Source organism: Nannospalax galili, unplaced genomic scaffold, assembly GCF_000622305.1.
Source record: "Nannospalax galili isolate Female #2095 unplaced genomic scaffold, S.galili_v1.0 scaffold336, whole genome shotgun sequence".
Taxonomy (NCBI): Eukaryota; Metazoa; Chordata; class Mammalia; order Rodentia; family Spalacidae; genus Nannospalax; species Nannospalax galili.
The window spans coordinates 9,194,974-9,207,597 of record NW_008343385.1 but is presented as its reverse complement, the minus strand read 5'-3'; the positions used below and the strand labels follow the sequence as shown (position 1 = coordinate 9,207,597).

At 37.1% G+C, this 12,624-nt stretch overlaps 1 protein-coding gene and 1 non-coding gene across 2 annotated transcripts in view; one reads left to right on the top strand and one right to left on the bottom strand.

Moving 5' to 3' along the window:
- Positions 1 to 12,624, top strand: part of Gpr137c (G protein-coupled receptor 137C) — an 82,428-nt gene that overhangs the window by 28,379 nt on the left and 41,425 nt on the right. Inside the window, exon 3 of the mRNA XM_008839574.3 lies at positions 922 to 1,150. Coding sequence (XP_008837796.1) covers positions 922 to 1,150 — 229 coding nt within the window. The remainder of the gene's footprint in view (positions 1 to 921; positions 1,151 to 12,624) is intronic.
- LOC115071442 lies at positions 12,327 to 12,431 on the bottom strand. The gene has a single exon (XR_003850530.1). It is a non-coding gene; the product is annotated as a U6 spliceosomal RNA (small nuclear RNA).

The window sequence follows — 12,624 nt, the reverse complement described above, 5'->3', positions numbered from 1 at the left end:
TTTCAAACTAATTTTTTTATTTCACTTGTATACTTAACAAAGCTTATCACCAATTACAAATTACCTTTGATTGATCTTCTGTAAATTACTTCCAAGAGCAGGTTATTTGTGATTTCCACTGTTGAAAGCAATCCAAGATAGAAGATGCTAGAAGGCAAAATAAATTCCTGGATCATATATACTTAATTTGTGGGTACAAATGTATTTGACTTGGGATTATCTTCACACAAAGCTGCTAACCGATAGTTGGTACAAATAGCCATACCTGACCTGGAGAGTTTTTATTATAAGGTGGTCTCATTTTTCTTAAGAGGAAGATACATACCTACTCTGTGCATAATAAACATGCACCTCAGTAGAAAGTGAAGTGGTGATGAGTGCTCGGGAACTATGTGTCCTGACTATGTTCTTTAGTCAAGTTGAAAGCACATGTTTGCTGTAGATAATCAGGAGCTAATAGGCTTGAACATTGTTTAAAACACATGTCCTGTATATCTTAAAATTAATACTGAGTGATGAAATTAAATTTGAGTGTAGCATTTTAATTTTCCAGGCAAATTTTTAAATCCTGATAATTATTAGAATGAGAAGGTCAGTGAAAGTATGCTTGATAGTTATAAAAATGAAAAATTCATGATTGCCCGAAATGATGTTAAAATGGTTCAATATTTTCTTCAGGTCCACATGACATGACAGTATTTCTCTGTTCATGTGGGATTCTTTCTAAAGTAATCCTTTAAAATCTGTGCCATTTTAAGTAAGCTCATAGCATCAGATAGACCAAGTACCTCTGAGAGATTATTAACTTTATAGTTAATGAAATTATAAGCATTTGAAGCTGAAAGAATTCTTGTATCTGAAATAACACACTAATTTCTCACTAGCTTTATAAACATCAAATAAACTTTTTTTTTCTTTCAGAATTCTACTGCATCTGGGCTTCATACTGGCAAGCCTTCTCTTTTTAGTGGTGAACTTGACTTGTGCAATGCTGGTCCATAGAGATGTCCCAGAAAGTCAGTTGAAATGGACTGTGTTTGTCCGTGCAGTAATTAATGATAGCTTGTTTATTCTTTGTGCCATCTCTTTAGTTAGTTACATATGCAAAATTACAAAAATGTCATCAGCAAATGTCTACCTCGAATCAAAGGTAGGTATATTTCTTAAATTTGCCTGAAAGTTAAATTTCAAGTCCTGATCCTATGAATCATATTTTAATGGGAAATTTTTGTTGCTTTTTTAGAAAGTACTCCGAAGGACAGCCACATTTTTTTTAGCATGAAAGAATAGTCCTAGCAATAAAAGGGTATTCATATTTTAGCTCTTGGGAAACATTGATTTAAGTATTTTTCTATGACTGCTTTGGAGGCTAGTTAGAGGAAATAAACCAGAATCACAAGCCAATCACAAATAGTCTCACAGGGGCTGGAGAGATGGCTCACCAGTTAAGAGGACTGGCTGCTCTTAGAGAGAACCTGAGTTCAGTTCCCAGCACCCACATGGCAGCTAACAACTGTCCTAACTCCAAGTTCAGGGAATCTGACACCCACTTCTGGCCTCAGTAGGCATTACACACATGTGGTACACTTACATACATGCACAGAAAATACTTATGCACATAAAAATAAATTTTTTTAGGAGCTGGAGAGATGGCTTAGCGGTTAAGAGCACCGATTGCTCTTGCAGAAGACCCAGGTTCGATTTCTGGCACCCACATGGCAGCTAACCACCATTCATAACTCCAGTTTAGGGGAGCTGGTAGCTTCTTCTGACCTTGGCAGGCATTGCACGATATGGGTTATACTTACACACATGCAGGCAATACACTCATATACATAAAATAGAAATAATAAAGTTTTTAAATACTTATAAAGCTGTAATAACTTAATATTTTGTCTAGTAAGAGTGACAGTATTGCCCTGAAACAGTTTTCCAGACTGTTAGACCCATGGGTTAGCAGTATAAATAGTCATGAAGATAAAATAGTGCCTATTTGTGTGAAGGTTTAGAAGTGTTATTTTACTCTATATTATGAAGCCTGTATGATATTTGAAAAAGTTAGTCATGCCTTGCTTTTCTTTTCCTTGTTTAGAAAAATAAGGCATTGTTAACTCATCAACAGATAGCCATGGAAGTTTCTACTGTTGATAACTGACACAATCATTGCATAGGGAATGTTTCATCACAATAACTACATGACATTGAGTGTGGAGATGTAGATATGTGGATGTTGGGGGATGCATAGATACACACCCAGACTTTCACAGTCACTTGCCCAGAAGAGCCTTATTTAATTTGGCATCATTGCCTGTTCACTAAATATATAGAATAAAGTAATTTGAACAGAACACTTCTCTGAAATATTTTTAGACTTCTATGTTGTTGTTATTCTTAACATAGTTCTAGTAAAGTACTATAATTAAATATATGGTAATCAACTTGTCCTTTAAATTTAGGTGGAGATTTTAATTTTACCTTTTAAATTTATTTTCAGTAAAATGCTGGAGAAAAAAATACATATCAAGACAGGAAAGAGGAGGGCAGGGAGAGTTGGACTTTCAAATGTATTGGTCAAACCTGGAAAGTTATTTCATTCAACTTTTATTCTAAAGAGGTCTGAAAATGTATGTATTTAATTAATTCTGGCTTCCAGGTTGACTCTTAAGACCATTACTATCAGTGTTATGGTACATAATCTTTGTTGGCGTCTTAGAATAACATCACTATAGAATTTATGCCTCTTGGTTATCTGATGCTAAAACACCAATAGATGTGGTTGAATCTAAAGTACTTCTTCTCCAGCGCTCTAGTAGTTTTCTGTTTGGTTTTACTTGCTTTAGAGTCGATACTATTCCAATGGCAGTTGTTAGTCTGAAAGGTAAGGATCATCTGATAAGTCGTCCAGAATTATACTTCAAACATCTTTTCATTTCTGTCAGGTAAAAGGCATTCACTTTTTATTACATTAATTTAAAAGTCTTAAATTTAAAAGCTGTATGGATTCATGGCTACACTACAGAAAGAAATGTTCAAATACATACCTTTAAGGTAGATGAGATATCTGATTATTTGTATTATACTGTTAGCAGTTCTTAACCCCTGTATGAAGTTCTGCGTTCAAACAGCTTGTCATCTTTCACGTTCTCCTTGTAAAATCTAGACTTACTCTGTGGGGATTTTTTTTCGCTCTTGTAACAATATACAGTGATGACCATTTCTTTTATTCAGTCAATGAGTATTTATTGAACCTCCACCTTTCCAATTTCAAGTCAGCCCTCTTTTTTGCCATCCCTAAGCATGTTTCTTTAAGGCTCAGACTTTTTCATTATCCTTTTTATTCTTCCTCCTTTCCATACTTTATGGTAACAATCTCTCGGCTAAATCTTACGGACCTTATTTTCAGACGATACCCAGTGTGCCTCCCGTCTCTACATTGGTGAACTGTTACATCATCCAGAATTGCCTTTCCCCTTCTGGTGCTTTCTTCCTGGGTATCCCATCTCTTACCCACCCTTAAAGACCTAACTTAATTCCATCTCTTCTCTCAATGTCCAAAATGAAAAACAGAAAAAGTTTAATTGTCATAAAACTTTGTGTAACCCCTGGAACTCTTCTCACTTTACTAGACAGCATTTGTGTTACATAGTCCAATTTTCCCGACTAAAGTCTGAGCTCTTAGAAGGAGAGTCACTGATTATTTGAATCTTCTCAGCGCTTCATACTTGGAGGTTTGTGACTCTCATTTGAATAAGGACCTACAAGCTTGTACTTCTGTCCAACTGTCCAACTCTCACTTCAGCTGCACTGTCTTTTGGAGCTCCCCACCAGCTTGAACACTCATGTAGTCCTACATGCGACCTGGGCCTCTGTGTCTTCCATTGATTCCAACCCAAATTTGTAGTACTCTAATGTTCCTTCATTCCTTATTTCCTAAAATTAATGCCTGCCAACTTTTTGTTTAAAAAGTTCTATTTTTCTCCATTTGAGAAGCTCATTTAAAAAATGAACCTAATAAACTTAATTATCCATATCACCTCTGAACCAGGTAGTTGTTTTACACATGATCTCATTTTCTGATTGCTTTGTACATTATCTCAAAAAAATTCATCTCTGTGATATTGTCATATAATAAAACATACGTATTTGGTTTCTGCCCTGGTTCCTCGTACACAGCAATTAGAACCTTTGGAATTTTCAAGAATGTGTCTTTTGTATTAGTAAGATGGTAGGTAGCTTGGAGCCCCTAGAGGACTTCTTGGTGGGGACCAGAAAGACCAAGGCATGATTAAAAGGATTCGGACTTTCAGCCTCACTCTAACCACCAACCTTTGGGAAGGGGACAGAACTAAAGGCTGTATTGCTCACCAGTGGTCAGTGATGTCATCAGTCAGACTTGTGCAGTAAAGCTCCATAAGGATGAGTTTCAAGGAGTTTCCTATTGCGAGTGTGTAGATCTATTTGGAAGGTGGCAGGAAAGGGCGCAGAAGCACTGCAGCCCCTTTCTCTATGCCTTTCCCCTCTGCATTTCCCCATCTTGTTGCTTATCTGTATCCTTTGTTACAAACCTTTATAAATAAATCAGTAAACATACTTGCCTGAGTTCTCTGAGCTGTCCTGGAAAATTAACTCAAGAGGGAGCTGGAGAGATGACTCAGCAGTTAAGAGCACTAGCTGCTCTTGCAAAGGACCTAGGTTCAATTCCCAGCACCCATATGGCAAATAACAACCATCCTTAACTCCAGTTACAAGGGTATTCAGCACCCTCTTTTGACCTCTTCAGGCATTGCACAACACAGGTGCACTTACATACATCCAGGCAGTACACTCATACACATTAAATAAATAAATAATTTTAAAAAATGTTTTTACAGATTGAAATTAACCCAAGCAAAGGGAGTCTTTGGAAGCCCAGATTTACAGCCAGTTGTTCAGAACTGTACAGGTGACAAAACACTGCTTGTATTTGGCATCTGAAAATGCAGTCTTGTAAGACTAAGCCCTCAACCTATAGGATCTGGTGCTATTTTCAAGTACATAAAGTCATAATTGAATTATAGGGCATTTGTTGCTGTCTTGTGGAAAATTGGTTGGTGGGAAGAAATGCCAGCACACATTGACAACTAGAGGGTAAAATGCTGTGTTGAACAATGAGTGGCATCCAAGAGTTGAGAGCGAGGAAAGGACATGTTTCTAGTTTTATTCTTATTCGTGTTAAAAACAAACAAAACCCCACAAGGATACAGAGTAGACCCTAAGAGGCAGGGGCAGTGTGACTTGTAAGTCCTTGTGCGACTTGGCTCTTGCCTAGCTTTCTAATTTCTGTCACTACCACTCTCCTCTTCCTGCTTTGAGAGCATGGGCTTTTTGTGTCTCAGTCTGTCTCTTAAATTTTATATTTCTGTTATGATATTATTTGAAATGTTATTGAACCTATGGAGCTGCGGATGTAGCTCATTTGGTAGAGTGCTCAACTACCAATACTCAAAGCCCTGAGGTTGATCGCCAGCACAGCATAAAACTGGGCATGGTGGCACATGCCTGTAATCTCAGACCTCGGGAAGTGGAGGAAAGAGAAGTGGAAATTCAAGGTCTTCCTTAGAGGACAGCCTGGGCTATGTGAGACCCTGTCTTAAGAACATATAACCAAATGTTAGAGTTGAAGTAAAACTAAACAACTTCTTTCTTGTCAGGTTTTAGAATATAAACATATTTGTCTCATAAACATTGGTAACACAGTATACAGTAAAAGTAGGAATAATTCAAGCTCCAGGTTAATTCTGCCTAGGTCTAATTCAGAGCTCTGCCATCTTACTAACTCAGACTTTAACCTCTCTGTATATGTTTAAACTGGAGATAAATATAGTAACTATCTCCATAATAGTGACACAAGGATAAAATGGTAATGTGTAGAAAATCATAGCATTCTTCCCAGCACTAAAAATGTAAATGTTAGCTAGTATTATCTTTATCGTTGTATTTTGGTAATTTATAGAATAACTGTATTAGAAAATTCAGACAGATTCTTCTGATAACCATTTGGGGAAATGTAATTTTTTGGTTTGGTAATTTTTGTATTGCTTTTGTTTATTAACCAGTTTGTTTTCCATTGGATGTACAGTCCTCAGTTTTGTGGACAGTTAGCCATTTTAACCTTATTATACATTTTTTCTGACTATTAAAACTTGGCAATATCACCGGGCATGGTGGTGCATGCCTTTAATCCCAGCACTTCGGAGACAAGGCAGGTCAGTCTCATCTACATAATGAGTTCCAGGCCAACAGGGTACAGGGAGACCCTGCTCAAAAAGACCAAAAGAAAACCCCAAATCAAAAACTTGACATAATGTGAAAGATTCTGATTTTAAAATTTTATAAAAAGCAGCACTGGACTGGACATACAGCTTGGTGGCAGAATACTTGGTTAGTATACAAAGCCTTGGGTTTGATCCCCAGCAGTGGGAAAAAAACAACAGTAATATTACCATGAACACTTCAATATATTTGGAATGCAGAGTAAACATAACTTTATACCTTCCTTTCCTTTCCATATACTACTAAAGAATTTTCTCATACCATTAAAATGTTAAGGCTACCTAACATTTCAATACATACCAGATTCAGCTCTTGTCTAATAGCCCTTGAAGTGGTTTTTAAAAGAATACTTCTCTAAATTGTTACTTTTCTTTGCAATCAGTCTTATTGTGACTTTTTAAAAAGTAAAGAATAGACCCTACCAGATGGACTTGATCCAGTGTCCAGTCTACAAAGAGGAGGGTCAACACAGGAATCATTTCCTCCATTCTTCCAAGCAAAGTCAACCATGGTCTAGCAGGACCTTTGACTTATCTTCACATAGGTGGAACTGGTAAAAGAAAGGAGCCAGGGGCTCCTCCCAAACCCATGTGACCCCTGAGGAACAGATCCTCAAACAACCTTAAGAGTAAAAATAAATTGGTTTATCTGGGACAACTGTATGGCCTTAAACACCCAAAAGGAAAGTATAACCAAAGATTAAAGGGGCCAATATCATTTCTTAAGAGTCCATATGCATAGCTAAAGGCTACATAACAAGCAACAATGCCAGACAGGTGATACCTTCTTTTGAGTTGTTGGCCAGATAGTCACCCAGCATAGAGCTGGAAACATGAACAGCAGACCCCAATCTTATCTAAAGGAATATTGACAACTGATTACTGCTAGATGAGGAACAGCTGACACTCCTAAAACAAAGCCTTCTAGATAGGCTAACTAGGTTCACCAGAAGGGCAAATAGTGGGGAATGGCTGGGGGTGCCGACAACAAAGCAGACAGTAGCAGGGATATCAGAGTATAAGGGCTTTAGTGGGGGGAGGGAGGCTATGGGAGGGTGCCATCTGGGAAGTGGGTGTATAGTCAAAGGAGATGGTTTGGGATGTTCTGTGTGATACACATACACACAAATCAACAGATTTTTTAAAAATGTATTTTATTTGAGGAGGAAGCTTGGAAATTTACATCATGCTAATTAGTAGAGGTGATAAACAATACCACTGAAATCTGCCCAATGACTTTATAGACATACCCAGGCACCAAGGATCCAAGTGCCACTTATGACAGATACATAGAGATTAGAGATGCAAGCGCCAACATCTCAGTGTTAGTAGCAAAAACAATGAATCTCTCTGCAAGGAACAATATATTCTAACAATAAATGGGGATCTTTTTTAAAGGTTAAAAACTCATTCAATTTTATGTCTTACAGGGCTTATATGTAGTCCCAGCACTTGGGAGGCAGAGACAGGCAGATCTCTGATCTACTTGTGGAAGAGATGTACTGTTGCTCTGGAGTGTGTTACTGAATATGTTAAAGCTGTAGTGAAAAGCTTCTAATCATGTAGTTATTAAAAATTTTTTAAAGTATTAAAAAAAGAGGACAATTCACAGTTGATGGACAGAGAGGATCTTCTGCCTAGAATTCCTCAGTCAGTAACTAAAGCATGGCAGTTTTGTTAAACTGATTGTGCTGGAGGTTGTGAACATCAATTTGATAATGTTTAACTAGGTACCAGTTGCTTCTTTCTAAACTACATATTACTCTCTAAACTACATAAGTAAAAAAGATTTTTAACTGTTTTATATCTTCTATAAGGTTTATCTGGTAACTTATAAAGCACAGTGTGTACATGGGTAATATTAACTTATTACATTATCTTATGTATGTAATTTAGATTCCGTGTTCTTTTAATAAGATGATGCTACACACTACTTTTTTCTGAGTCAAAAACTACCATCTTCATGACTTCAGCTGTGTCCACTAGCAAAAGATCATCATAATTGGACTTGTTGACTTAAGTATCATATTCTTTAATTAAAGGAGGAGGGGTAAACAGGGTCATTAGACCCTCACCTGAGTATCCAGCTGCTCTTCCCAGACAACTGTATGTAATTTGGCCCTAACCACATATGGTCTTCTGGGTTTGGGGAGGACTAAAATATATAATCTGGGGAAGGCTAGAAAGAAGACTTGATCCATGCTTCGTAAAAGCTTTCCAGTGTACATACTCTCAGGTCACCTGTACACATCAATAACCCCTCAGTCATCTCTGTAAGTAAGCTCAGTAAATTCGTTGGTTCCCCAGATAAACTTTAATGAAATCAAACATTGGTTTGATACTACCACCTAAAAAGGTGATAAACATTGCTTAGTATCCCCGGGGGGGAGGGGAAAAAGATTGTCACAACAGATAAAAAATTTATTTGTTAATGTTACTATGTTTCATGGTTATATAAAAAGTAAAAGATATTAAAAACATAAAAATGAAGATATTTTATTTAAAACGTTTTATATGTAAAAAATAATAAAGAATAGAATAAGAATCTTAGTAATTACATCTGGAACTCCACTTGCAAAGCATGTAAGTCTTTTGTGTTCTTTTTTTTATTATTTAGTTTGTATTTTAAGCAACTATACCAGTACTGTTATTTGATTTTCCTTTTCAAAGAGGACTTTTAGCTGCTTTTAAAATAGTAATTGTTGAGAATTTGAATAGTTTACTTCTGTGCTTTCATTTATTTTACTTTCTTTTACATTTAAGGTTGTTACCTTGTGCTGTATCTGTATACTTGTATAAATACTTCGTTCTTTTATAAACTAATATAGGTAGAGCAGAATGTTTTTCTTACAAACAGTTTTGGCAGTTTTCCATAATCTTATTATGTTGTAGCAACACCCCTTATTTAACAAAAACAAGGAAAATTTATGTTTGGATTTCAGCCATGTCTCAAATATCACATACTTTTTAAATTCACATCAGTGTGAATTAAACATCTCTTATCAGCTCACCATGGAACAAAATCTGAAAATCAGACATCTGTCATCTTTGGGTCCCCTTCTATATGAAGTTGAGGGTTTTTTGGGTTTTTTTTTTTTTTTTTTTTGGTCTTTTTGAGACAGGGTCTCCCTGTAGCCCCAGCTGTCCTGGAACTCACTATGTAGACCAGGCTGGCCTTGAACTCACAGAGATCCGCCTGCCTCTGCCTCCCGGGTGTTGGGATTAAAGACGTGTGCCACCATGCCTGACCAAAGTTGAGGTTTTTAAAAATATTTATTGTTCTAGTTACTTTCAGTTGCTTGATTAAAAACACCAACCAGTAGCTGGAGAAATGACTCAGTGGTTAAGAAGACTGGCTGTTCTTGCAGAAAACCCAGGTTCGAATCCCAGCACCCACATGGCAGCTAACAACTGTCCGTAACTCCAGTTCCAGGGGATCTGACAGCCTCTCTGTCCTCTGCAGGCATTGACAACACGGGTGTACTAACCTGCATGTAGGCAATATACACATATACATAAAAATAAATAAAAAATAGAAAAACACTGCCAACTTGGGGAGGAAAGTGTTGATTTTACCTTATAACTCCTGGGTCACAGTTCATCAGGGAGCCCAAGGTAGGAACTCAGGGCAGGAACCTGGAGGCAGGAGCTGGAGTACATGCCATGGAAGAACACTGCTTACTGACTTGGTCCCCTGACTCATGCTCAGCCTGCATTATTATATAATAGAAAACAACTTGCTCAGGGGTGCCACTGCCCATAGTGAGCTGGGCCCTCCCATATCACTCAGCAATCAAAAAAAAAAAAAAATGCCTCTCAGACATGGTCACAGGCTAGTTCAATGGAGGCAATTCCCCATCAAAGCCCCCTCTACCCAGGTGTGTCAAGTTGACAACTAAAGCTATCCAGCACATCTATTATTTTTATTTTATGTGTATGAGTGTATTCCCTGCATGTGTGTAAGTGTACCCGTGTTATGCAATACCTGTGGAAGTCAGAAGAGGGCATCGAATTCCTCTAGAACTAGATTGTTAGCTGCCATGTGGGTGCTGGCAATCAAATCCAGGTCCTCTGCAAGAGCAGCCAGTGCTTTTAACTGCTGAGCCATCTCTCTAACCCCAAAGTTAAGAATTCTACCCTCTGCAACATGAATCTGACTATTGAAATAATGTGGAATTTCTATACTCCAGGATTTTGTCATAATGAACTCTCAGCTGTTAAATTCACAAGGTTGATTGTCAGAAATACACCTGAAGGGTGTTCAGTCTATTTTGCCTTTTATTCTGTATTTTATGCTCAGCCCAATCCAGATCTCTACAGTTTTGCACTAAGCCTACATAATACTGTAGATGAAGTTGTCTTTTCCATCCAAGAATGTGACACTCTGCTTTGGACTACATCAAGATATTTATAAGAATTTTCTTGTAAGAAAGGTTCGTTCTGCAGATGCTAGATGGCTGGCTCAGCAAGTAAAAGTACTTTCTGCCAAGCCTAATAACCTGAGTTTGATCCCAGGACCCACATGGTAGAAAGAGTGAACAACTCACGAAAGATGTCCTCTAACTTCCACAGCACAGACGCACATAAATACATATTATTAATAAATAAAAAACAAAGGTTCATTCTAAAATTGTCAGTGTATGTTGTATAATGGTGAGCGCATCAACTATGTGTCCCCATAAAGGATTTTTTTTTATTTTCAGCACCAAGAGAGACATCATTCAATAAAATTCTTTCCTCAGGCTACTATATCATTCAGAGGCAAATAAGTGACTTATCTCTATCAACTGTAAATGACCTTACAATAACCTGTTCTTAGACACCTACCAACATGTTTGTTTCTATCTCTATAGCTTCACATTATCTTTTGTAATGAGAGAGATGTAAATTTAAAATGGAATTAGATGTACCTCTGACTGTGTATTTCTTTCTTAGGTATGTTGATTTTTTTTTTTAACTAATACCGAAAATCCTTAGTTAGAGATAGCATGTCACAGAAATTAGAGGTTGGAAACTTGACCTTGCAAGAGAAGGTTATAAAATACCAGCTCACTACTTTGGGACTGTGTGACCTTAGGCAGCTAATAGCATCTCTAAGCTTAAGTTTCTTGAACTGATCTGATAAATTCTTCCACTAAAATATCAGGATACAAAATCAACCTAGAAAAACCAGTAGCTTTTATATATATCAACAACAGACTTGCTGAGAAAGAAATCAGTAAAACTTTGTTATTCACAATAGCCTCAAAAATAAAACCTATGAATAATCCTAACCAAGGAGGTAAAAGACCTCTACAGTGAAAACTTTAAGACACTGAAAAAAGACACTAGCAACTAAAGAGATGACTCAGTGGTTAAAAGTACTGTCTGACCAGGCATGGTGGTACACACCTTTAATTCTAGCACTCCCGAGGCAAAGGCAGGCAGATCTCTGTGAGTTCAAGGCTAGCCTGGTCTACATAGTTCCAGGCCAGCTGGGGCTACAAGGAGACCCTACCTCAAAAAGACCCCCCCCCCCAAAAAAAAACTGTCTATACTTCCAGAGGACCCAGGTTCAGTTTCTAGTACCCACACGGCAGCTAATAACCCATCAGTAACTCCAGTTTCAGGGGATCCAATGCCCTTCTGTCCTCTGAGGGCATTCAGTGCATTTACAACCATATAAACAAAAGACACATAAAATAAAAATAAAAAGGAAGATACTAGATGACAAAAAGACTTCCCAGTTCCATGGTCCTGGCTTAGCAGAATCATTATTGTAAAAATGGCTAAACTATCAAAAGCAGTCTACTGACTCAATATGTACCAGTTTTCTATATACCATTCCTTTCTGGTTTTTATAAGAATTGAAGTCTCTGGAAGATTATATTTCATCTAATATTTAAATACTTTTCCTTAATACTTATTTTAGAAATCCTGAAATACCCTCTTCTTTCTTATAAGCCTTACACCTTTGTCTTTCTTGGGAGAATGGAGGCCCCAGGATGGCAGGAGAACATCTTTGCTCAGAAATCTAAAAATATGAGCTGCTTCACAAATCTGCTTGTCACTCTTGCACTAAATGATGCTAATCTTCTCTGTATCTTTGCAGTTTTAGTATATGTGTGTTTTGTGCCAAACCAAGCACTGAAATAGCCATTTTAAAAATTGAGGATATTTTTGTTCAGAATCTACTGTGTCTTTACTAATAGTCTGTTTTCCATTTGTATTGACATTATAGACTTGTTACTATCTTGGCTTTTGCTCTTTATTATGGAGTTTGTGTTTGAATTGTTGATCGTTTTCTACCTTTAAGTTTTTTGGTTTGGTTTTT